Here is a 27,286-nt window from a genome sequence, read left to right as displayed (position 1 = left end):
GATCTGAGAGTACATTTTTTTTTGTTTTTTTGTTCTAAGTCAAACAATTGGCTGAATAGATTCTATCAGTAATCATTTGTGTAATATCCTCATTCCTGTTCACCCAAGCCTTTGATCGGGCTACAGGTAGATCTGTGATTAAGCAGGTATTGTAGTCCCTATTTCTTTCTGTCTTGTATTTATGTCACAGAAGCCAACTGTGATCTGAACTTCAAATAGCAATAAGCATTATGACTGAAGACTTGATGTTCTGTTCAGACTGTCAGATTATGATGAAGGTTTTATGATTTGCATTCAAAGGTGGAATTTAAGTAAACCTGTTTAATATTATGCTTGTTGGGCATTATACATAATGCCAGCTTGAACAAAATATAGAACTGTTGGCTATACAAAAATCCCGAAACCTCTCGTGTTTGTTTGTTTGTTTGTTTGTTTGTTTTTCCAGACAGAGTTTCTCTGTGTAGCTCTGGCTTTCCTGGAACTCACTCTGTAGACTAGACTGGCCTTGAACTCTGCCTGCCTCCACACTACACCTACCCCCAGCACTAGGCTTAAAGGCATGCACCACTGCCTCCCAGCTGCAGAAACCTATTTTTACAGGAGGCAGGGCATTTGAGACCTGGTCCTATTTTGTTGGGCAGGAGAATGGCTTCTGCTTCACAGTTGAACATAAAGAGACTCTTGGAATAAAGAGTCTTAGAAAACTGTGGAACTCTTTACATGCAGGGCTTACAAGCTCTGTGTATGTTGGACACTTATCAATAAATTCAGCCTCACAGCTGGGCATGGTGGCACACGCCTCTGATCCCAGCACTTGGGAGGCAGAGGCAGGTGAATTTCTGAATTCAAGGCCAGCCTGGTCTACAGAGTAAGTTCCAGAGCAGCCAGGGCTACACAGAAAAACCCTGTCTTGATGAAAAACAACAACAATAACAACAACAACAACAACAGCAACAAAATTTTCAGCCTCACAATGACTATTGAGTAGAAAACGTGCACATAAAAATGATAGAGTCTAGCTAGGCGTGGTGGTGCACGCCTTTAATCCCAGCACTCAGGAGGCAGGCGGATTTCTGAGTTCGAGGACAGCCAGGGCTATACAGAGAAACCCTGTCTTGAAAAACAAAAAACAAAACAAAACAAAAAAACTCACCCCCCCCCAAAAAAATGATAGGGTCTTCGGCATAGCTATAGCTTCCAAAACCAGAAAATGGCTGGATATGCTACCAGATTCAATCAAGAAGCTTCCCACTAAAGTCTGCATAGCAATAGCATTGTATTCATAGGATAATATTCATGTTGACTAAAGGCTAAGTTATGTCTCTTGAAGACACTAAATCTTTAGAACATTTATTTCAGAGTTTATACTGTGCATATTGGGATTATTCTCTTTTAAATGGTAAAGATTGCTGTACTGTGTCAAGAGGAAGCTGTTGCTATAATTTTTTTTTAAATTGGCAGAACTCAGTATTCTTAGGTAGAGCTGGAGCCAGGGGGAGGCATATTTGATTAGTGTTTAAGAACTTGAGCATAGTTGGTTCTTCTGATACACTGTGCTGTGCCCATGCATCAGGGACTTTGAGGAGGGTCTCTTGCTTGGTGAGTCACCTCAGTCATCTGGATAGCAGCCCTTAGGATTTAGTATCGAGCTCCCGAGTTCTCTGAGATTCTCACAGTTCAAGACTACTTGACTAATAGTTTTTGCAAATTGGATTTTGGGGTCCACTTCTAATTTTAGTAAGCCCATCTGCTCTTCTGATCTTTCCCCTAATGTTTAAAATCTCCTTTATATTTACTCATTGGTTTATGTTGCTCATGAGAGTGTGCATGTTTCACAGCATGCATGTGGAGGTGAGTTCTCTCTGTTTGCCATGTGGGTTCTCAGACTGGAACTTGAGTTGTCAGGCTTGGTGGCCAGTGTCTTTACCTACTAAGCCAGTCATTGCTGCCCTCCCACCTAAAACTGAATGCATCAGAATGAAATGTAGAGTTTGTTCTGCTGCTTCCACCTGCTGAGTGCTGGCATTGCTGGCATGCTGCCCCGTTTAGATTGAAGGCCTTGCAGATACACGCACTGTTTAATGAGCCCCACCACCACTCCCATCCCTGCTGCCCTGAGTCTTTAAGATGCCTAAGGAACTTTTTCACCTTAAGTATCCAATAGTCCTGACTACTCTAGAGACAGTTCTTGCCACTAAAACAGAGGGCAGCAGAATCTGGAAGGCTTAAGAATGAGAAGCTGGGATGCAATCCTCTGCCAGTTCCCAGCAGACTGTGCTGGCCCGGCCATCTAGACATGTGGGGAAGATGGTAAAACACAGACAGAAGCTGTCTGGCTAACATGCATGATAACTTGGATAGTGTTTGGCTACTTTCAGGTAAGGATGGTTTCTTCAAATAGCTGCCTCTCCTCTGCCTCAGGGTCTTCTGTGCTAAGCCCATCCTGTGGCCCTCTGCTACCTCCTCTGCAAGCAGTCTGCTTCCTCAGTACCTTAGAAAGGCACATCTATCCATCCATTCACTAACCACTTAAGAGATATACCTGCCCCCAGGGTGGCTGTGGTGTCAGGGACACAGTTAAAAGCAAAAGAAATATGATTTCTCATGGTGTTTAAAGCATGGTGGCAAGACAAATAAGTCCCACACACAACTCAACACAGTGCCTGGAGTGTAATGGAGGGACAAACAGCAGAGCAGTTTGAATGGAGTGAGTGAGGCTGACTTGTTCACTGGGATGTGAATGTCAGGCTGGAACCAGAGAGTTCAGCTAGGACCTCAGAGTACAGAAGAGACAAGGCTAGCTACATTAAGTATACACAGGGGAACTTTAGTTAATTTTGGTTCTGTATCCAAGTTAACAAGAAGGTATTCTCTTTGAGCTTCTCCTGTATCTTCTAGAAGCACAGTATTGGCTGCTTGGCTTTCTACTACAGACTTCAGCTTTTCTTAGACTCTCATGTAGATTTTTTTTTTTTAAGATTTATTTATTTATTTATTTATTTTATGTGAGTACACTGTAGCTGTTTTCAGACACACCAGAAGAGGGCATTGGATCCCATTACAGATGGTTATGAGCCACCATGTGGTTGCTGGGAATTGAACTCAGGACCTCTGAAAGAGCAATCTTAACCGCTTAGCCACCTCTCCAGCCCTTTCTTGTAGATTCTTTGTCTTAAATTTCTTCTTACTCTGTTAACATATGAGTGTACTTGTGGGCCAGTGTACCCCAGCTGGTTTTCAAAATTTGCTGCCTAAATATTGTCCTGTCTGGGTTTTTCCCATGTGTTTCTAACCTGAGGCTTCTGTTAGAGGACGGTTCTCTCTACTCAACAGGTCCATCTATTCAGAGTATGTGCTCTTGGGACATGTAAAAAATGTGCCAGAAGTGTTTAGAAAGAACACAGACTTGAATATCAGTCAAATCCAAATCATGCTTGTTATGTGAGATATTTAGCCCCAGATCCCTCCAAACCTCAGTGTTATTAGCTATAACTTATTGTTCTGTAAAGATTAGGGCTAATGTGAATCAAATTGCTGCATAAAATTGGCTGGAGAAAAAAAGCCACCTTGAAGGTGAGCTGGAGGAGAATAGGATGGCCTGAAGTCATTATTTGTGAGGCTGGGAAAACGAGCACGTGGATTCCATCCCGTCCTTATGGCTGCCATGGTTTCCTAATTGCAGGCAGAAGACAAGGCTGATGTGCTGAATAAGGAGCTCCTCTTTACCAAGCAGAGGTTGGTGGAGACTGAGGAAGAGAAGAGGAAGCAAGAGGAGGAGACCGCCCAGGTAAGGCCCAGGCAGGCTTTTCTGTGTGTAGATAAACTGGCAGGAAGTTGGTTAATAGTGTGAGTGAGTGAAAGAGAGAGAGAGAGAGAGAGAGAGAGAGAGAGAGAGAGAGAGAGAGAGAGAGAGAGAGATGATCCCCACCCCCCAAATCAAGGGGAATGTTAAGCAGTAATTCTGGTTTTTGGACATCTTTTAGGAGTTTGCCTTCACGGAAATGTCTAGCAGGAATGTTGAGCTTTTTCTAGATTTAGTGACTTCGAATTGTGATCCAAGAGCCTTGATGAATCTGGAAATGTTCTGCCATATCTGTGAGATCATGATGTCTTTTGAAGCTGCAATGAATGCTGTGGAACTGGAGGCTTACAGTGATCTCTGTCTGACACTGACAGGAGCTGTGGCCTCCATCTGTAGCTTCCTTCAGTTTTCTGAGTCACGCTGCAGTGCTGGAGACGACATCTCCTGCTTAGCCCATAACTGACTTCCAGAGGGAGAAGTCCTCTGAAATCATGAGTGAGTTTCCTCCTGAGGAAAATTCAGTAATGCTAAATATAAACTGAATTTATTCTCAAGAATTTCAAACACCTTCTTCCAAACAGCCCGAGAAAAGTGTCAGTGTAGTCACACATGGAGAGGTGTGTCATTAGCACCTTCCAAGGCCTACAAAGAAAAGTTCTGTGATTGTTTTCCATTGAAATATGTTAAAAAGATGATTCTTTATGTCAGCATCTCAAATTATGAATAGGAAGAATTCATCTTTTTGGTTTTTTAAAGAAGACTGTTTTATCTTTATGTGTGTGTGTGTTTGTTTGTGGGTGTATGTCACGTATATGTGTGTACTCACAGAGGCCACAGGAGGGTGTTGGATCCCCTAGAGCTGGAGTTACAGACAGTTGTGAGCCTCCCAACCTGAGTGCTAGGAACTAAACTCAGGTTCCCTACAGGAACATTATGCTTTTAACCGCTGAGCCGTCTCTTCAGCCCTAGTAATTCATCTTTTTATTCTGTGTGTGTTGAAAGACTAACCAGAGCTGGGTTGTTTGCTTACATTCCTGTGTGGCCAACAACGTAACAGAACCCTAGTACCACACCTTTCATCACCTAACCTTCCTCTAACCTAGGGTTCGATAGCTGCTGGCAAAACAACAACGTGGCTGCAAATAGAATATTTGTAGTTGAGCATTTCACCCATGGAAACAAATACCCTGCGCTGTGTCACTCTTTCCCTTTTGTCTGGCTCCTTAAACCTCCAGTCTGTGGAAGATCTCTTACCTTCCATTCCTACCTGACACTAAAGCCTCTTACCCCTGCAATAGCAGCGGCCATGGGACTGTAGACAAGAAGACCAAAAGTATAGCATTAACAGTAGCACACTTAAAACACAATATCACCCTAGTACTTTGTTGTAGACTTACAATGATGCCAGCTTCTGAACTGACACTCAGCAGTACATTTATCAAGCACTTGGAAAGCAGAAGCACATTTATTATAGGGCCCCTTGTATGTCCTCCACTTTATAGAAAAGAAAGCCTTCTTCATCTCCGAAAGTGGTAGGCTTTAAACTATGAAGATCAAGAAAACTTGAATACAGATATTTATGGACATTGATTAACATTTTGATTGAAGGTCTAGAGACCTGGCTCAGAAGATAAGAGCACTTGCTGCTCTTACAGAGGACCAGAGTTCCCAGCATCCAAAGGGAGATTTACAACCAGCTGTAACTCTTAAGTCTAGGGAATCCAACACCCTCTTCTGACCTTCGCTGGCACACATGCATACGTACCCACATGCACAAAATTTAAAATCATTAAAAATACCAAGTTTGACTGGCCTGATTTTTTTTTAAGCTAAAAGAAGTCTTCAGGAAACAGTTAGAAAAGGCAGAATATGAGATAAAGAAGACAACAGCTATCATTGCTGAGTATAAACAGGTAATGTGACACTGTGGGCTTTTAATTTTTTTCTATAAAAGCAATTACTTTTACTTATGGTATTTTGTTTGTTTGTTGTTTGCAGAGATGATTTCTAGATTTATGGAGAACAACGTCTTACTTATTCTCTACTCAGGAGTAGGCAGTATTTTCATTCATTTTTGTAAAAGAAAAGATTCTTATTTCAGACAACAGATTTAAACATTCTATTTTTTAAATATTTTCACCCCAGAAAGCATTTCTTTTGACTTGTTTTCAGTACTTACCAACACCTTATTTTAGAATCAATCATTAAATAGATTTTTATTAAATGTGTGTTTCCTACTGGCCAGGTGCTGTTCAGTTCTACACCCTGCACACCTATTGTGTTCAATTCATTACTGTAGCCTAGCACTGTTTAGTCATGAAGGAACTGAAGCATTTTATTCACTATGATACTTAAGGAAACTTTTGTGATTGAAAAGAGAAACTCTATGGCCCAGTGGGAATTGTTGCTAGCTTATAATTCTTTGTACTGAATTCATAGTATGAAGTAGTTCTCAATAGAGATTTAATAGGTGGTTCCTCGGGGAGGCTCTGAATTCATTATTGCTAGCCACAGAAAGCCAGTGACAGCAAGAACCCACTTCTATGCTGAATGTCTCTCCTGATTAGGTTAGGCTTCACACCACGTGGAGCTTGCAGGCCTCCTCATTTCAGAAATGACTATTTGCAGTGCTGCTGCTCACTTGCAAAAACATCTCCTAGGATCCGACATGCTAGTGTGCTTTGTGAATTGGTAAACAGTTAAGTCACCATTCATTTCTGTTTCCTAGTAAAGAAACTCTGCTCTGTCTTTAGATATGTTCTCAGTTAAGTACCAGGCTGGAGAGACAGCAAGCAGCCAGCAAGGAGGAGCTAGAAGCAGTAAAGGTAAGACATGTGATGTCATTTCTTCCGAAGCCATCCTCAGAGACCCCTCTCCGCACTTTGTATAATACACTCAGACACTAGGGCGAGTCTTAGTCCTCTTTCCTGCCCCAGGCATGTCTTTCCTGATACTTATGCTCCTATTGATAACATGGGACTTCAGAGGCAAGGTCGTAGGAAAGGAGAGACTATATGAGCCCTGAGTCTTGTGTCTTCTTGGGTGGTGGGAACCCACTCAAGAAAGTTCAGCACCTCACATCTGACTGTTGATCAAATAGACTGGCTTCCATTTGGGTTCTGCAGGATTATCCTGACAGTCTCTTTCTTCAACAGCAAGCACTACTGGAAAAAACACTTGATTCAGCAAAGAATTTTTACTTTCATAATAAAATATAACATAGTAAAATATAAGAGAAAACAAAAACTGTCATATTGGAGTTGGACAAGACAAACAGAAGGAAAAGAACCCAAGAGAAAGCATGAGAATTAGAAACCCACACATTCTCAGACTTATGAATCCCATAAAAACACTGAACTGGAAGCCAGTTTTGAATGTTTTTCGAGGAAAGGTATACCAGCTATTTTTATGCTGCCCCCTAGTGGGTAAAACTCCTTATGTCATTTCTTTATTTTAGAAAAGGAATTGCTTCTTAGAAATAAGAAATGGGAGCAGTGAATATGATCAAAACAGGCTGTATGGGACTCCTGAAGAACTAATAAAGATAACAGTACACCAAATGGATTGGCATTCTCAATAATAATCAATGTACAATATATTCCTTTTTACAAATTTTATTAAATTTATTTTTGTATACATTTTTTAAATGTAGAAGTGTTGTGTCTGCATGTATACCTAAATGCCAGAAGAGGACATGAGATCCCTTCATAGATGGACCTCTGGAAGAGCAACCAATATTCTTAACTGCTGAGCCATCTCACCAGCCCACATAAATTCTTACAAATACCCAATACCGTGTTAGTTTGCCAGATAGCTTTCTATTTGAACATATTCAGGTTCACATATGAGAGTGTCCTAGTCAAATTAGCATTTAATGGGGTTGAAAATTTAACTTCTCTAATCTTCAAAGTTTTTCTTCAAAATAGAACATTGCATGTGTCATAATTTTAGAGAGTAAATAAGGTAAGTACTTAGATTAATTTGGGGGATGATATAGCAGGAACTGTCCTTACATTTTAAAGTGGGGTTTTCTCACTTAATAGTACAAAACATTAATTGAGGTTCTTAGAAAAAGCTTGTTGGCCGGACAGTGATGGCACACATCTTTAATCCCAGCACTTGGAGGCAGAGGCAGGCAGATTTCTGAGTTCGAGGCCAGCCTGGTCTACAAAGTGAGTTCCAGGACAGTCAGGACTACACAGAGAAACCCTGTTTCAAAAAACCAAAAAAAAAAAAAAAAGAGAGAGCGAGAGAGAAAGAGAAAGAAAAAAGAAAAAGCTTGTGGTCTTTTTTCCTAAATATACTAAAATTTTAGGGTCACTTTTTCCCTGTCTGATGTTCCTTTTCATTTCTTTTTCTACTTAGCATTTTCCATTCTTTCTACGTTATAGGTCCATTTGTATGTTTGACCAATCTGAGTAGTGATACATCATGATTGAAGTCTTGAACTAAAATCTTTGTGGAAATAAAACTCAAACAATTTCATTGAACACATAGAAATGGTTTCATTGAGAAACTGTTATTGTATACAGCATTGAACTGTCGTTTTGATATAAAAGTACAAAGGAAAAAGACTTGGAATTTTCGTGTAAGGCAAGTTACACACACGTTCATACACAAGCACCATTTAGGAATCATAGGACAGTTCTGCATTAGATCACACTAGCTGAGGTGTACAATAGACAAAACCTAAGAGCTACCAGCCAGAGAACTTTAGGGACTAATGCAGGATGCATAGAATTCAGTTAGAGAGAAGGGTTTAAAAGAATATTCTAGAAAAGCAGTGTGAGTGAAGGCACAGAGTCATTATGTTAGTTATTCATTAGAGGACACAGATGTGATTAGAATAAGTGCCAACTAGTAATGGAGAAAAACAAGAAGGTAAGATTAGCAACTGAGGGGCTGGAGAGATGGCTCAGCGGTGGTTAAGAAACTGACTGCTCTTCTAAGGGACCTGGGTTCAGTTCCTAGTACCCATATCGAAGCTCACACTTGTCTGTAACTCCAGTTCCAGGTGATCTGACACCTTCCTACACACACACATGTAGGTAAAACACCAATGCACAAAAAATTTTTTAAATTATTTTTAATTAGCTAATGAAAGGTGAGGGCATCCTAAAAGAGAAGGTGAACTTGCACAAGGAAGAGTGTTTATTAGTACCTGTTTTATGCACTAACCTTTGCTGTCCTAAGGCTTTATGTGCCTTCATCCTTGTAGCCCTACAACTACCCTAGGAAACAGACAGGAGTGCATCCTCCTTTCTGATTGAAAGGAGGCCCCAAATGGATGGCTAAGTGGTTGAATTACAATACTGGCAAGCAGCAGAAATAGGATTTGAACCCAGAGTCAGACTCTAATTCATATTCTTGGTCATTAGACTGCCATGCTGCTTCTGTATCTCATATGGTATAATGTGCTAGACTGGTTCCTTGGTGTCTATAGTGCTATGATGTCTCCAGTCCATCTGCTATGCTGTAATCACAACAAACATGCCCATATACAAATTTTTACCTCAGCACACTGTGTGTGTTTTACTTCCAAGTACATATAATCAACCCAAAACAATGCTGTCTTAAACACAAAAGGGATCATGTTTTAGAGAAGTGGATTCTTGGTCATTATTGAGCCATGTCCGCATTATCCTAGCAATAAATAACACCATTACCTTTAAAAGGTGCTTCTCTTCTCCACTCTACCCCAAGGGCTTCCGTCCTCAAGGTCACATAAGAAATACTTGTTAACTGAAGCTTATTCCACTATTCCTGCATCCCCAGGCAGAACTTTTGGCCAGTGAGGATGCAAGGCTTTAACAACCTTGTTCTAGCAGAGTAGGCTCTTTCTAGCCCTGGGAAGTCTTCTGAAACACATTTCTGCTTATATATCAGAACTTACTTCATGGTTGTACTTAACTACAGAGGAGTCTAAGAAATGTCACCATTGATATGGACATGCTGCCAGCTCAAATAAAATCAGGGTTTACTACTGAGAAAGGAAAGGTGGATATTGGGTGGGAATTACCATTATTGGCCACACTTCTCCTTACCTACCAGACTGCAGCTCCCCAGCGTGGATCTTGAGCATATAGCATGGGGATGGTGGAATGAACCCATCATGGTATATAAGGACTTACACCATGGAGAACCCTGATTTCTTACTTCTAGCTGCCATGTCACTTAAACTTTGCCCAGTTCAGAATCCTTGAGTTCTATGAAGGTGTGCCTTCCTGCGACATCCATCTATTCTTTCATTTTGTTCAACTTAAAATTGTTTATCTAAGAGCCAATACCCTTATTTAATATCAAGTAGCCCTCTCCCCATCTCGAGACAGTTGAAATAGGCTGGAGAGTTTGCTTACTTATTTGGTAATTTTTCATCATTTACAATGCAATAAAAAGTCAGTATGCATCATTTAGGCATCAAACATTTAGTCAACAATACAAGAATGGCAGATAGTGTGTTTTATTTTGTGCCAGAGCTGGGTTAATTATTGCCATAGGTTAAGTAAGAAATCGAAAATGTAGGTTTTTTTTTCAGTGTGTCCAGTGAATATTACTCAACATCAATGTGAAGAGTAACTGTATTAGTCAGAGTTCTCTAGGAATTTGTTGATGACTTACAGTCTGTAGTCCAACTGCCTAACAATGGTCAGCAGCAGCTGTGAATGGAACTCTAAGGATCTAGCAGTTGCTTAGTCCCACAAGGCAAGCAGGCAAAGAGGAGAAAGTCTTCCTTCTTCCAATGTCCTTATCTAGGTCTCCAGGAGAAGGTGTGGCCCAGATTAAAGGTGTGTGCCACCACACCTAGATCTGGGACTTGCTTTGTCCCAGGTTATCTTGAACTCAGAGATCTCCTTGCCTTAGTCTCCTGAGATTCATAGCTATTATGCCGCAATATCTCCAAGCCAAGATCCAGGTCAGAAACTTCTATCTCCCAGCCTCAATATAAGGATCACAGGTGAGCCTTCCCAATTCATTCCAGATATTGTCAAGTTAAAAACCAGGAATAGGTACTATAGTAGTGTATTAGTTAGGGTTTTACTGCTGTGAACAGACACTATGACCAAGGCAAGTCTTATAAAAAAAAACAACATTTAATTGGGTCTGGCTTACAGGTTCAGAGGTTCAGTCCATTATCATCAAGGTAGGATCATGGCAGTATCCAGGCAGGCATGGCGCAGGAGGAGCTGAGAGTTCTATGTCTTCATCCAAAGGCTGCTAGTGGAAGACTGACTTCCAGGCAACTAGGGTGAGGATCTTATACCCACACCCACAGTGACACACCCATTCCAACCAGGTCACACCTATTCCAACAAGGTCACACCTTCAGATGGTGCCACTCCCTGGTCCAAGAATATACAAACCATCACATTCCACTCCCTGGTCCCCATAGACTTGTTCAAAAACATGAGTCTATGGGGGCCATACTTAAACATAGCATAATGCAAAATGCATTTAGTGCAACTTTCAAAGTCCTCATAGTCTATAGCAGTTGCAACAATGTTAAAAGTCCAAAGTTCAAGGTCTCTTCTGAGATTCATTCAACTTAATTAACTGTAATCCCCAAAGCAAGGCAGGAAACCAGCTGGGCAAACTCCAAACTCTGTATCTCCATGGCTGATGTCAAAGTGGTCTTCAGATCTCCACTCCTTTTTCATCTTTTTTTGACTGCGACAAACTGCTTCCTCCTGGGCTGGTTCCACTCCCTGTTAGCAGCTTTCCTCAGCATGTATCCCATGGCTCTGGCATCTTTAACATTTTTGAGTCTCCAAGGCAATTTCAATGTTACAGCTTCTTCTTTCAGTGTCTGGGATTCCACTTGATCTTTTGGACTCCTCCTAAGGGCTGGCATCACTTCTCCATCTCTGTCCTCTGTAGCACTCTATGCTCAGGTTGATCCACTCCATTACGGCTGCTGTTCTTGGTGATCATCCCATGGTACTGACATCTTCAATACACTGGGGTATTCCACTCCAACTAAGCTTCACCAATAGCTTCTCGTAGGCTCTCTTCAGGGTGCCAAGCCTCAATCCTTTGCATGACCCCTTCAATCCTGGGCCATCAACTACAGCTGAGGCTTCACCTTCTCCAATGGGCTTCCCTGGCCTCTCAGAGTGCTAAGCCTCAGCTTCTCTCCATGATCCCTTCATTCCTTCACAAGCAGTACCACCTGAGTGACTCTTACACATTACCAAGTCCAGCCACAGCATGAGGTACAACCTTGGGTATCTCTGGAACATAGCTTCTTTGTGCTCCCAGAAAACAATTTCCAGAAGATTTCACCTCAACGATGCTGGTTTCTTCTTAATCACCACTAATTCCTTAGCTCCAGCTAACCAGCATCAATTTTCCCAGTAGTTCCTTCCATTCTTTTTTTTTTTTTTTTTTTTTTTTTTTTTTTTTGGTTTTTCGAGACAGGGTTTCTCTGTGTAGCTCTGGCTGTCCTGGAACTCACTTTGTAGACCAGGCTGGCCTCGAACTCAGAAATCCGCCTGCCTCTGCCTCCCGAGTGCTGGGATTAAAGGCGTGCGCCACCATGCCCGGCAGTTCCTTCCATTCTTAACTCTAGAGCCAGAGGCACATGGCTGAAGCTGCTGAGTTCTGCTGCTTACAGCAACTAGAACATGATCCCCTTGTATTATTACATTATCACTAGCTTTATGTTTTCTAAATCCTTCACTGCCTAGGCTTGGCTATCCTTGTTCTTGCTCTGTAGATTGACCTTGAATGTAGAGATCAGCATGCTTGTCTCATGGGATTAAAGGTGTGTACCACCATGCCTGGATCTAATTTAGCTGGGTAGGATCTTGCCCCAAGGTCCCACTCCCTTAATCTTTATCTCCTAGAACACAAGATTTTGCTCCATTTCACTTCCTGGTACTCCTTTAATACTCAAACCATATATTTTATATTTTTCCTTTCTAAGCTTGCTATGCTTGTTCAAACTTTTCTTCATAAGACTTATCCAGAGAACAAAGTCTCTGCTGGGCTTTTTTGAAACTTCTTTTGTCAATGCAATTAATCCAAGTCTCTTCACCTTAGCCTCAGGCAGAGATTTCAGACAAGGGCAAAAAGTAGCCACATTCTTCACCAAAATACCACAAAACCAGTCTTTATGGCACATACTGAAATTCTTCTCCTTTGAAATCTCTTGGGCCAGGTCAACACAGTTCAAATTACTCCCAGCAACAAAGTCTTCCATATTCCTACTAGGATGACCCATTAAGCCCCATTTAAAGCATTCCACTGCTTTCCAAATCCAAAGTCCCAAAATCCACATTCTTTCAAATAAAAGCATGGTCAGGCCTATCACAGCAATACCCCACTCCCAGTACCAACTTTTGTATTAGTTAGGGTTTTACTGCTGTGAACAGACACTATGACCAAGGCAAGTCTTATAAAAAAAAAAACAACATTTAATTGGACCTGGCTTACAGGTTCAGAGGTTCAGTCCATTATCATCAATTATCATCAAGGTAGGATCATGGCAGTATCCAGGCAGGCATGGCGCAGGAGGAGCTGAGAGTTCTATGTCTTCATCCAAAGGCTGCTAGTGGAAGACTGACTTCCAGGCAACTAGGGTGAGGATCTTATACCCACACCCACAGTGACACACCCATTCCAACCAGGTCACACCTATTCCAACAAGGTCACACCTTCAGATGGTGCCACTCCCTGGTCCAAGAATATACAAACCATCACAAGTAGCTTTTGGAGAAAATGAGAGACAAGCTGGACGGGATTGAAAAGGTGAAACTTGAAGACTTGGGCCTGAATGAGAAGTGCTTGAATATGTCAAATCAAGACTCTAGTAATCAACTGAACATAGGCTGATGGAGTAGCTAATGAGGACATGGCATCGAAGTTATCAGACCTAACTGGTGGAGTCACCCAAAATTGTGGTATAGTTACTTTATGGACACGTGAAAGGACTGTGGTTATCATTATGGGCACATTGAACTTCTTTAATAGTAGGGCATTAGAATAAGAAGTATATATTTTATCTCTAATTCATTTTTGAGTATTTTAATGAAGCAAGAACAGTGCTATCTTAAAAAACTTTGCTTATTAGGTGTGGCATGCATGCCCAGCAATGGTAGTTATGTTACTTTTATTTCCTTAAACTAGTGCTTCTCAGCTAATGCTAGGACCCTTTAATATAGTTTCTCATGTTGTAGTGATCCTCAGTCATAAAATTAGCTTTGTTGCTACTTCATAACTGTAATTTTACTACTGTTATGAATCATAATGTAAATATCTATGTTTTAAAATGGTCTTAAGGGACCCCTGTTAAAGGTTCATTCAATTCCCAACGGGATCTCCATCCATAGATTGAGAACTGCTACCTTGAACAATGATATTTATCTTTGCTTAAAGTAGAACAAAAGGGTTTGAATAAGGAATACTTGTTCTGGGATTAGGTGGAATTGTGCTGACTAACCATTTGGTAATCACAAATAAAACAATGCCTTCAGCAATAGTCTGTTTGAAAGCAATGTGCCATTGTTAAAATCATGTATTATTTTGGTAAGTTGTTTACCCTATACAATACAGTTTAATGTTGGTTGTCTCTTTCGTGTGTTTCAGGGTAAGATGATGGCATGCAAACACTGCAGCGATATCTTCAGCAAGGAAGGAGCTTTAAAGCCAGTGGCCGTAAATAGAGAGGACCAGGGACTTGAAGCAGATGATGAAAAGGACTCACTTAAGAAGCAGCTGAGGGAGATGGAACTGGAACTGGCACAAACCAAACTGCAGCTGGTGGAAGCCAAGTGCAAAATCCAGGTTGGTCATTTGATAAACGGTCAAAAGAACACAAGACAAACAACGCTGTTTTACTCTAGAGAAATTACACAGGCATATAGAATAGATCTGAAAATCTCACACTACTGATAGTAAGTCATGAAAAGTTGTATTTTTAAACAATTCTAATATATAGATAGTAAGTTTCTACATAAAGTAAATTTGATTTGTAAGATGGCATACTTATTTTGATATAATAATTATATTTTGGCTGAATATTTTATATTACGGGACAAGAGTTATTGTCAATGTTATTCAGAGTTGATTCATACTTTAATTTTGTAATTGTCAATTCTGAGACTGCCACTTCACATAAATACATAGTACCAAAATGCAAAGGATGTTCTGGATCATTTAACTACAGATTCTGTCCTAATTTCAAGACAAAATTAATTCCATGGCTTAATTTTAATGAAACTTGCCAGCAACTTAAGCAATTGATTTATTTTTGTAATTTTTTAAGATTTATTTTTGTGTCTGGGTATTTTGCCTACATTTATGTCTAAACACCACATGTTTACAGTACCCACGGAGGACAGAAAAGGGCATTGGATCTCCTGGGAATGGAATTACAGGTGGGTGCTGGGAATTGAACCCAGAGACGCTGGAAGAGTTGCCAGTGCTCTTACTTAGTCTTCTCGCCAGCCCTCAATTTTTTGAAATTTTTTTAAAGCAGTCTAAGACTATAATTCAAATACATACTTCGTTACATACGTGCTGAGAAATGATGAAAACAGTAACATATTTTCTATAAATAAAACTATGCTTCTCTATAAGAACAGAAATGTTTGTATGTACAGTAAAAATACTGTAACACATTAACATACACAAGTCCAAAAGCTGAGCCAAAGTGGACTTGAAGTAGCATTTGTTGGTGCTGTGTGGCATGATGGCCTGCCCAGTGCAACATGCAGTTTGTGTTCAGAACCAGGGCTGACGTGAAGTCACATGATAGATATGGGTAAGTACAGACAAAGACCTCAGATTCACTATACCTTTGGTTTTGAGTTAGTTTTTTAGCATTACCAAATGTTGTCATGACCTTCCCTACCTCCTATATTGAGTTATGTGACCCAACATGTTGGAAGACTTTCAACCTATACTTTAAAAAGCTGAACTTACACAGGATCAGGGCATCTTCCTTTAATCCAAGCACTCAGGAGATGGAGGCTGGTGTATCTCTGAAAGTTTGAAGCCAGCCTGGGCTGTGCAGTGAAACCCTGTCCTTTAAAAAGAATCTGGGCTCCCAAATACTGTCCTAGGTTAGAGTCATGATGTTCCTCCATGTGGTACATTTTGTATCCCTAATACATCCTGGACCATCATGTCTTATAGCATGTACCCATAGACACAAACATAATTTAAGTGATTTTTAAATAATTAAAGTTATGTTTTATGAGAACTTTTAGTATGCTTTTTGTTTGTTTACCCTTCATGTAGTCACCGTGGTTGGCAGATCTGAAAATGACAGACCCAAGCCCTCAGTTGTTTTTAACTTCACAAAAGACTAATCCCCCTCTTTCCTTTGGAGCTGTTTTGGGTCTCAGCTGATTTTTACCAAATTCCTTTCTCCATTCTCTCCATATTGGATAACAGCAATTAGAAAAATGTGTCCGTTGTCTTGGTGGACTGATCTGTTGCTTTTTACCAGTAAGCCCCACACCCACACCCACACCCACACCCATGCTGCTTTAGGGATCCTCAGTACCATGTCTTGTCTGGAACCTGAATGTTCTCAGGGCAGGATTTGAATTGGAACTCATTTGTACTCATATTTGTTTATGGTTTTAAGCATGTAGTCTCCAGTTGCATCCTAAACCTAAATGTAGACCTAAGTAGCAAGGAGATGGGGAAGTAAAATGTGGTTCATTTCTCTATTCATAGAAAGCACAGATTCTCATTTTCACTAGTAACTGTTTTAGCTCTCCACTTTTCTCTTCTATTAGGAAGCCAACTAAATGTCTCCTGGGCTTTGAGGGAGGGCTGGCTGCAGAGGCCTGGTGAATTGAAACAGCATTTTAATTTCCTCTGGCATTTATATAACCTGTAATCTTCTTCCACTAGGAACTTGAGCATCAGAGAGGAGCGCTTATGAATGAAATACAAGCTGCAAAAAACTCTTGGTTTAGTAAAACCCTGAACTCTATCAAAACAGCCACAGGCACTCAGCCACTACAGCCGCCACAGGCTCCCCAGCCACCCAAGGAGAGCACATAGTTCCAGCCTCAGCCAAGCACAAGAGCACAATGATCAAAACATCAGAAACCAAGAATTTTTCCTGTTGTCCCTTTGAAGAAACTAAAGGAGACCAGAAAGCAAGTTAGACTCTTTTCAGTAGCTCTGTCTTTCATGTATGACATTTTTCAGAGGGATGTTATTTAAACTGACCTGGTTTATGTTGAATTATCTATTTCCAAGCTTCTTCATGGAAAACCACATTCAGCTCCATCATATTACACATTGTTTTATATGCCTGAAATTTAGTTGGAAATGAGTAATCTAGAACTAAATGCTTTTGTTTAGAATTAACTATTCATAATAATTTTTATTTTACATAAAAATGAAGACATGTTATCCCAAGGTTGAAATGGTAAGATCTTCGTTGCAGAAGTCTGTTTTTTAAAGGGAAACTAAACCTCTTTTAACGTTCCAGGATTATTCATATAAAGCACACCGTGGGGCCGCACATGATCACTGAGAGGTTTCACTCTGAAAGTGACTTCCAGAGTGGTGTTACTCCTGTCCAAGAAAAGAACAGACCAGGGGTTGGTTTGAAAGTTTCCCTCCAACTATTTTGAGTTGGTTACATTTGGAAATGGAGAGCCAATAGCTGTGGAGTAGATGGACTACTGCACTCTAGATAAATAAAGACTTTAAATAAATGTGCAAAAAAATCATTTGGCTCTGGTATTCTAGCAGTTCCTTTTAAAGACTCCACATGGGGCTTTTTCTTCTGATGTGCCTATGTATCATCACAGAGGTGACTTGTGGAAAATGTAACCTCAAAGATGGATATTCTAAGTTGCAGACTTAGGCTTCCTTCTCAGGAGAAGTCTAAAAGCCCATGTTCAAGCATTGGACTTCAAATGAAACAGTGATGAGGCAATGGGTAATGACAAACTTGTTAAGGCCAACACCTATGTTCTGTACCTTTTTAAAGGATGTGACGTTACCAAGGAAGTTGAGGAGACCTTCCCAGCACCTTAATGTCAGGCAACTTTCCTAACTTACTCCTCAACTCCCAAACGGTGGCTCGCACCTGGGAATAAAGAGAAACGAGTACATTTTTCACATTCTGGGTTGACTAAACCTTTATAGAAATTCTTAACTCATGGATTGGAAGGGTAGCTGTTAAAAAATGGTGCAAATATTTTTTCAATTATATTTGACATATCTGTATAAATAGCCCTTGCAAGAAATTCTTTGGAAAGAACAAAACTAATTTTTCCATTTTCTAAGCTACTATGGAAGTCTCTAATCCCTTTATAGCAACCAAACAACTGTCAATCATGTACAGTAACATTTGTTTATATTCATCTTTAGCTTCATTGTTATTCATACTGTTTCCAACGTATCTTCAAGTATGGAGTGCCACCATGGCTCTCCTCTGTGCCATATATTGTAGTAACCACTCTGAGAGAGACCTCTCAACCCCTGCCTTCATGTTGTTCATGACCAATCCTTCCTCTAAGATCACTTCTGAGTTCTAGTAAGTGGAATTTCTTTATTCTCTAGATATCTGTATCATCTACAGGTCATAAAACTGAGGCTGTTTTTTGATATGTCACACTTACCACACAATGCTTTCCATATAGAAATTTGTTTTTCTCTGATAGCTTTCTTCAGAAGATTCATTTCTTCTTACCAAAAGGGCAATAACCCAGCACTCCTGATATCTCTGTTGACTTTAACATTCCCTACATAGTGGTTTAGATAAGCTATTTTTTTCATGTAAAATATAACGGCTTGAACATTAAATCATTTCTGTCAATCATTTACTGCAGCTACTTAGCTTTATTGGTACTGTGTTTTGAGACCAGAAAGCCTGGCCAACTAAATTAAGGTGCATTTTTGTGGACTTCTAAATACCATCCACAGATCTTTTTAACTTCTGAAAATAAATACATTCCACAGAATACCTGAGTTGCAAATTTTCCATAAGTGGTAAATGAGAGAAAAAGAATGGCTCTAGATCAAGTCTTTATCTGTTCAAGCCACTTTCTTTTTTTCTTTTTAAGCAAAAATCACCAGGAACATATGCTTTAAGAGTTAAATATATCTTTCGAGTTTTCATCTAACTCTTCCAAAAGACGTAGTGGCAATACATAATCTTTTCTGTTCTCCAGGACCATATAATACTGGGGCATGTATACTGGTATCATATCTAAGCTGCCCAGCATTACACTGTCTTTGAGTTAATAACAGAAGTAAAGGAAAGTCAAGAAGTAGTGACTGCTTGTTTACTGTTTTACCACAGCAGTATCCGACCACATACTCCTCACCATTGCTTGAGAACTCCAGAATGCCAACAGAAAGCAACTAACTCATCTCACTTTCACTTACTATTTTATATATTTGATAATTGAAACTTTTTTTTCTTGAGACAGGTTCTACTATGTAGTCTAGGCTAGCCTTGAACTTAGAACCTTCCTACCTCAGCCTTCCAAGTGCTGAGATTACAGACAGACATCACAACAGCTAAAATGATTCTTTTCAATTCCTTGTATAAGAGATAAACCAGCCAAGTATCCCAAGATATTTTCAAACATGGCAGTTTCTTTCATCCTTCCCTAAGAGTTACATGACAGTAAACACTCCTGAAATGCTGACATTTGCAGCATCTAAGAGGTGATCGACCCTTCCTCTTTTTGTTGAGTTCTGTAGAATACAATGAAGATTCAACCCATTGGCTTTTATAACTTGGAGGTCTCTTTTAGTATATTCTTGAAAGCTGAAAGACACTAAGCTGGATTTAGAGTGCATATGTTTAGCACACGTCCTGAGCCAAGTCACAGTTTGGTTTTTTATTTTTTAGAACTTGTAATTTAATGCAAATAAATTCTTGGTTCACTACACTTCAGTATGAGTGCCTATCGGAAACAGTAATGGGAAAGCCACATAGGCCACAACCTATCTTTTCATACAGTATCTGTCTTCCTCTCACTGACTATTAAGTAAGTAATTTCTTCTTTTTGGTCTTCTTGAATTTACCTGGTAAAGTTGAGAAGATCCTTTTGTACTGATGATAAGAGTTTAGTATTTGTTTTATTTCATATATATTGAAAATGTTCACTTTTCCCTACAATGTATATTTATTTGTCTTCAACCCTTGCTCTAGCTATTGAATTGGGTAATTAGTAGTTTCAACTAAAGTGAGAAAACTGAAACAATATACAGGTAAGAGGGCACAGCTGATAAAAGAGCTTTAAAGTAGTCACCTAGGTCAGTGTTGGTGACAGTGATGCACACCCACAATCCCAACACTCAGGAGGCTGAGGAATAGTCATGCCTGTGAGCTCCAGGCCAGCTTGGGCTACCCAGTGAGTTCCAAGCTAGCTAGGATTACATAGCAAGGCCCTATTTAAAAAAAAAAAAAAAAAGTAACAAAAACCAAATCAAGTGTGTGGCTAATATCAGGCTAAGTAAGCACTCTTCTGCTCTCACGGAAACCGCCTCTGCTAATGACCTCACCCGCCCTGTGCATCAAACATGAAGGTGGTTGCTTGTGCTTTAGGACTCCTTTACGTGGACAAAGAGGTCACTGTGAAAGGACCTCGTTTTATCTCCTAAGAAAGACGCTTAGAAAGATGATTGTATTACATAACTTATTCTTTATAATACTCTATTCTCTTGCTTTAATATCTAGCAAATGAGATAATGAACAATTCTGTTGTATGATTTGAATAGTTAGGGATGAGTGTGGATGTGTGCACTGTGTATGTGTGTGTGGTAAAATTTTATAGAGTATATGATTCTTTTGTTTACCTAGATACCAGGCAACCAAATACACATTAGACTTTGAGACATAACGTTCAAAACTGGAATCCCAGATAGCATCTCTGTGGCCTGTTTTCAATGACCATGCATAAAACTCTTGTCTGGTCATTGTGCTGGGGTCACATTCAACACAGTCTTCTTTTCTCGTGGTGGCTTATATGTAATACATGCAAGGCACTTTACGTTACCCATTTCCTTGCCGTTAAAGGTCTGCAAACATGAGGACTCCCAGATAGACTGTACCTCAACAGGTGATGCTGATCTTGAATCATAAGAAGAAAAAGTAGATGCTTATAGAATTGTAGTGATTACAGTCAGCTGTCACATGTATCAGTCTCAATTTCCTCTTAAAAAACAAAACAAAATGAACTACAGCTAAAACTTACCTCCAGCAAAACATATCACTTGCTATAGAACTATCTCCATCAATATGTCCCCTCACTGTGCCCTCATCTCTGGTTTATCATTTACAGTATTTGAAAAAATTTAAGAAAAATGAATCATTGAGAAGAAAATGAACATTACTTTTTATTGACAACTGATTAACACAAGACTCCTTTCACTAACCTATAACTTTGCATAACGATATTACATATGGAAAATAATCAAAGAAACTGATTTGTGAGTATAAGTGCATCAAAAGACTATTGTCATAAAAGCACAAGAATAAAGATGGAGATGATCCCAGAATCCAAGATGTCCCAATAGCCTCCTGCATTGGTTTTACTATTCTTGGCATTTTGCATAATGCATGGATTCTTTGTTCAAATTAGGGAATGGGTTTTTGTCAGCCCTATTTCTTTCTTTCCAAGTCCTTAACTGAGGAGGTAATATAAATCCTATGCTATTTTTATGAAATATGATTTTCCCCAGCATCTACAATAAAAACACGTTAGAATAAAGGAGTTGACTAGTCTGGAAAATGCTAATTGACCGTAAAATCAACATTAGCCATCAGCCTCTTCCTCTATAAACACTGACCAATTACTTGTTTCCATAATGACATGTATTATGTATAGAACACTCTATTAATGTAAATGTGATGCTTGTTAAGAAAGTGCAATTTATTGTACATTGTCCCAACAAATGTTTACTTTTATAATCGTTATGAACTTGTATTGGATTGGTATCTTGTTTAGATGTGTGAATGAAACCTTGTGAATAAACAGATGTGACCAAGAAGGTAACAAGGTGGCTGTTTTGTGAGCCAGTGACATTTTCAATGCTTTGTGTTGCCCTTTGGTCCCATTAAACAGTAATAAACATTTCTTTTAAAGTGCATGTGTCTAATTTCTTTCAAGTTGACTTTATTTTGAATCTACTTACTGATATTAGTGAACTTAGAAAGAAATCATACATAGAAGTATGCTCCAGGATGTACACAGCAAAATGATAACCAGTATAGTACCAGTGCTAATTATTAAAGACTAGGTTCCTTGATTACAAGTAAAAAAATCATCTTGAGATAGTTTAATAACCTTTTTTAAAAAGAGATTTAATTATTATAAATAAGTACACTGTTGTTGTCTTCTGTTGTTGTCTTCTGTTGTTGTCTTTAGACACACCAGAAGAGGGCGTCAGATCTCATTACAAATGGTTGTGAGGCACCATGTGGTCGCTGGGATTTGAACTCTGGACCTTCAGAAGGGCAGTCAGTGCTCTTACCCACTGAGCCATCTCACCAGCCCCAGTTTAATAGCCTTTAAAGGCAATGGATTCAGATAAAATAGGAATATCCATAGCATGGTACCCTAAAGCCAAGCAGTCAGACCTGAAGAGGTACCGAAACCCAGGCAATTCGCTCCAAAAGTAACTTTTGTGTTCCAAGTAATGTTTATCTGATGCTTTTTTTTCCCCTCCAAAAGCATGCTTTCTAGCTTCTATATGCACATCCATCAAATTTTCACATCCTTTGACTAGTCAGATTTGGACTAGGCCATTCCAGCATCCCAAACCTAGATTCCTTAAAAACATATGACCCATCCTGCGTTAGATGGCTACTGCTTACTTTGTATATACAAAAAAAAAAAAAAAAAAAAAAAAAGGAATTATGTGCAGAGACTCAAGGTTTGAGTTATATGGGGTATGAGAAACAATCTGATATGTATAAGTTGTAGTGTTATTGTTAGCATTTTTATCTCAGGACACAAGGGGGTTTTGTTCAGTCTTCCTGACTTCTAAATCTAGTGTATCCATCCACTCAGAGTAGGGATGGGGTAAAAGGTTTTATCTTCTTTTGTTTTGAGACACAATTCTTATTCTAACTATAGTGATTTGAATAGGAATAACCCCCATAGGCTCAAAGATTTGAATGCTTGGTCCACAAGGAGTGGCACTATTAGGAGGTGTGGCCTTGTTGGAGGAAGTGTGTCACTGGGGGTGGGCTTTCAAAAGCACAATCCAGGCCCAGTGGCTCGCTCTTCCAGTTGCCCAAAGACCTGGATTCAGAACTCTCAGCGAATTCTCCAGAACCAAGCTTGCCTGCCTGCTGCCATGCTCCCTGACATGATGACAATAGACTTAAACCTGTGAGAACATAAGGAAGTCCCCAATTAAATGTTTTCCTTTGTAAGAGTTGCTGTGGTCATGGTGTCTCTTCATAGCAATAGAACACCAAGACAGTAATCAAGGCTGTCCTCAAGCGCACAGCAATCCTGTTTCAGGGTTGACATTGTAGATGTGAATCAGCATGCCTAAGAAGATTTACTTCTATAAGGTATACATAGGGACTTTGTAGACAGGTAAAGAAGCCAAATTGGGTTTGTTTTGTTGACACTCTTCAGATGTGAGACTTGAACTATTAAAAATGCTTCCTAAAGAAGTTGGGGTTGGAGAGATATCTTAGACATGAGAGAACTCTATTCTGAGAGTTTAAAAACTAAAAGCTAGTAAATCCTTGAAACTGGACATGAAACAAAACCTGTAAATTAGAGTTTTTATTTGGCCTCACAATTCGATTACAGTCATGTGGTCATGAGTTTTTGCTATGCTTTGTGGCATAGCATGTGGCAACATGCTTCCAGCCACCTGCCCAGGAACTCTCTGGATCCATGAATGAAACACACACACACACACACACTAGCTTGTTTTTTAAATGCCTTGGCTACTCAAAGGCTAGGTACTTCTAATCCTGTAACTGCTACCCAAGGCCCAATGGGGGAAGTAGCCAGTGGCTCTAAGGGCCCCACCCTGTGCCCAGCCATTGTCCATTGGTATCCTTATCGAGCAATCAAAAACCAATTGGGGACAAGGACCTTTAGTGTTTGGACACACAGATTTCTTATTTAATGAAAGCATTAGTACCAGTCTCCAACATAGTCCCATCATCATTCGTGGAAGCCACGGTGGCTTTCTTGTATGGGGGAGAGATGAGTAAAATATCTACAACTCCCAAGTAAGTAAACTTTCCCAACAGGAAAAAAGGCATAAAGAACAGCAGAGTGACAGGGTGAGGACAGCGCGAGACTGGTGTGGGTGAAATGGATCAGTCAGCTGTGTAGTCTTTCATAATTGAACTTGCTTCACCTATACTCCCTAGTTGTTCAACCAAACACTAAGCATTGCCATGAAGTCATAATTAAACTTTACGTAGGAGAGAGCTTGAATAATCAAGGTAGGCATAGTTCTACCCATTGTAATGTCTTGAAAACAAGACAGGCTGATCCTTGCATAAGAATTAAGTTCCAACCACTTCATGTTCTCTTTTTTGGGGGGGAGGGGGTAATACAAGAAAGGATTTCTCTGTGTAGGACAGCTGGCTGTCCTGAAACTCACTCTGTAGACCAGGCTGGCCTATAGATCTGCCTGTCTCTGCCTCCCAAGTGCTGGGGTTAAAAGCGTGCACCTCCATGCCCAGCTTCAGCTCATGTTCTTCCTAGCCTCTTGTGGATAAACCATGGGGCACAGTCTACCTATGATCTCCCAATCCAGTCTCCCTGTCCTAACAGGCTTTGGATTTGCTTAGCCAATTTCTAATGTGTACTTACTCTCTCATTCTCTCCTAGGAGTTCACTCGTTTTTTTTTTTGTTTGTTTGTTTGTTTTGTTTTGTTTTTTTAAAGATTTATTTATTATATATAAGTACACTGTAGCTGTCTTCAGACACTCCAGAAGAGGGCGCCAGATCTCGTTGTGGATGGTTATGAGCCACCATGTGGTTGCTGGGATTTGAACTTTGGACCTTCGGAAGAGCAGACGGGTGCTCTTACCCACTGAGCCATCTCACCAGCCCAACTAGAGACTTTCAATTGCCTATAAACTGCATCAGTCATCTCTGGTAGGATCTCCACAATAGTAACACTTGTCACCTTGAAAAGCTCCCTCATAGGCCTTTAGGTATAAACTACCAAACCACACAAATGTTATACTTAGAGCTCATACCACTGTAACCTATACCCAAATCAAATAACAATACTGTTAGGTTTCTAAGAAATCTAGGTCTCAGTATCTGTGAATCCTCCCAGCACTCCTCACCCAACCCCCTACCCTAAACCTCTCCCTTTCCTGGAGTCTGGGCTTCTGTTTCCCTTCTTCCAGTTTGATCCCTGAAGGGACTCTAAGCCTGAGGCTATCAAGGTCCAGCTATCAAAGTATTTAAATCCAGCAACAAAAAGCCCCCTTTTCCCACCCTAATAAACATGACCAATTAAAATGAAACACCTCATCCTAACAGGGCATTTGACCTTTATAAACTGCCTAAGGGCCAGTTGATACCTTTCTAACAGTCCCAGGAGATGGTGCCAAGTCAAAGGTGCTAAAAGCAGGATGTCTCCAGAAACCCAATACCCACTTAAAAGCCAGTGTTCCTCCCTTAACAAATCTGTTCTTTTTTTATTGTAATTGTGCTTCTTTGTTCTCTCCCAACACTGGTCTCCTCTCTTAATCAGAGACAGTCCTTTGTCCTCTAGGACAAATAGCCCTTCACTCTCTACCTTGCTCCTTTCTGCTTCTTCCTAGGCCTCTATCTGTTGTTTGTCCCACTAGAGCAAATAAATCTTTGTGTTGAGAATTTGGACTTGGGGTGTCTTGTGCCAAAACCAGTCCCTATACAACTCAACCATTTTTGCTACTTAGATCTCTTGTTTGAGTCAGCCTCTGTCGGTCTGAGAAGGTTAGGCTGACTCCATGACAGGTTTTAAATTGAGTTTGGGACTAGGTGAGGCCAGTCCGCAGAAACAGCCCCACCACCTGGCTGAGGCAAGGACAATGGGTCAACCCAGCACCAGTTTCCAGACTTCTTCAGCAACAGTTTTTAGTCTCCATGCCCTAGTAATGGAATGTCAATAGAGATGGGGTTAGAGGTCATTCCCCTAGGGAATAAATGGAATCCCCTAACATGCATTAAATCAGGCCTTCTAGCTCACTTGGTTGGCTCTTTATTTCTGGTAATGGGAGACTCCAGCACCGCTGGACTTCTGCAGAATAAAACACTGTGCGTTTACATACTGTTTGAGTCTAGAGTATGATTCTTAGACAATTCATGGACTCTTACAGGTTCAAGACACCTCTCTTGCTCTTATGTTGTATTTAGTCTAACAGTCATGTTTGACCTGGACCCTTCCCTCTGCCTGTCTTCCTTATAGCTACAAAAAAAGAAAAAAAAAATCTTCTCCATACTTTAAAAGTAGCCAGGTCCTCCTCCTTTTTATTCCACCTTTTCATTCAAATACTCAAACTTCAAAGGGTGGCACCTTTCTGTCATTGTCCACTCCAGAAAAGGATTGTTTTTATTTTTATCACTATAGTGATAAACATTACATTAATATTAAGTGTAGTATAGCAGCATTTTCCTTGACTTGCTGATGCTAAGAACTCCCCTAAGCATCTGTAAGCTGACAGCAGATTGCTCTACCTCCCAATGGGTACTGTTTGTTTTCTGTCTCGGTTTACTGGGTGTTATGGACGTCTCTATGCTGTCAGAATTAAGATCATTTTGAAAAGCGGTTTTTCGCTGGGGGGGGGTACTAATCCGGGCTGCTGCAACCGAAAGTCCTAAGAAATCCTCCACATTTTACGTGGAAATTCACTCAATCCAAACCCTGCTGAAAATACAAAATAATTGAACCGCTAGTAAAGAGCGAAGGCAGTGGAAAACTTCGTATCAAGAGCTCATAAAGGGAGAATGGAGCGTTCGGCCACTTGAAACCGTGCCGCTTTCCACCACGGTGCCCAGAGCTTGTCAGGAAGCCCGTGCAACCTTCCTACAGTCCCACGAGATGGCGCCACGTCAACGATGCTAGACGCAGGACGCCTACAGAAACCCAAGGCCCACTTAAGCCATTGTTCTACTCAGGAGCCTTCCTCCCTTAACAAATCCGTCCTTTTTTGATCGTAGTTGTGCTTCTTTGGGGGCGCTCCTTTGTTCTCTCCCGATACCGCAGAGCTGCGGAAGACAAGATGGCGGCCTGGCAACCCCGCATCCCACCGGCAGAAGCAGCCCTTCTCGTGACACTTCCTATCGGGTCTCCAAACCTTTGAAGGTTAGTTCCGGGGCTAGGTCTGGCCGCGGTTGGGAGCTGCGACTGCGTAGCACGGTTCTGCCGGCGCGGAATGACGTCTCGGTAGCTGGGGCGGAAGGAAGAGGCTGGACGCTTCGTGAGCATTCGATCACTCGCGAGAATTGAGCGTTGCTAGGCGACCGGACTGGGGGCGGGACTAGGCTCGGAGGGGCGGAGCTGGGCGGGGCCTT

General features: G+C 40.5%; 1 protein-coding gene across 7 annotated transcripts in view; it reads left to right on the top strand.

Annotated features, from left to right (window-relative positions):
* Window positions 1-21,878, top strand: part of Rabgap1l (RAB GTPase activating protein 1 like) — a 587,625-nt gene extending 565,747 nt beyond the window's left edge. For all 7 annotated transcript variants that reach the window (XM_021173796.3, XM_085842452.1, XM_029477265.2 and 4 more), the window contains 5 exons: window positions 3,683-3,787; window positions 5,632-5,715; window positions 6,556-6,627; window positions 14,387-14,584; window positions 16,667-21,878. In XM_021173796.3, coding sequence (XP_021029455.1) covers window positions 3,683-3,787; window positions 5,632-5,715; window positions 6,556-6,627; window positions 14,387-14,584; window positions 16,667-16,819 — 612 coding nt within the window. In that variant the 3' untranslated portion in view covers window positions 16,820-21,878. The remainder of the gene's footprint in view (window positions 1-3,682; window positions 3,788-5,631; window positions 5,716-6,555; window positions 6,628-14,386; window positions 14,585-16,666) is intronic.
* Window positions 21,879-27,286: the final 5,408 nt, after the last annotated feature.

Source organism: Mus caroli, unplaced genomic scaffold, assembly GCF_978045245.1.
Source record: "Mus caroli unplaced genomic scaffold, Mus_caroli_1 scaffold_1, whole genome shotgun sequence".
Classification (NCBI taxonomy): domain Eukaryota; kingdom Metazoa; phylum Chordata; class Mammalia; order Rodentia; family Muridae; genus Mus; species Mus caroli.
The sequence above is the reverse complement of the archived record's forward strand: the minus strand, read 5'-3'. Positions and strand labels throughout refer to the sequence as shown.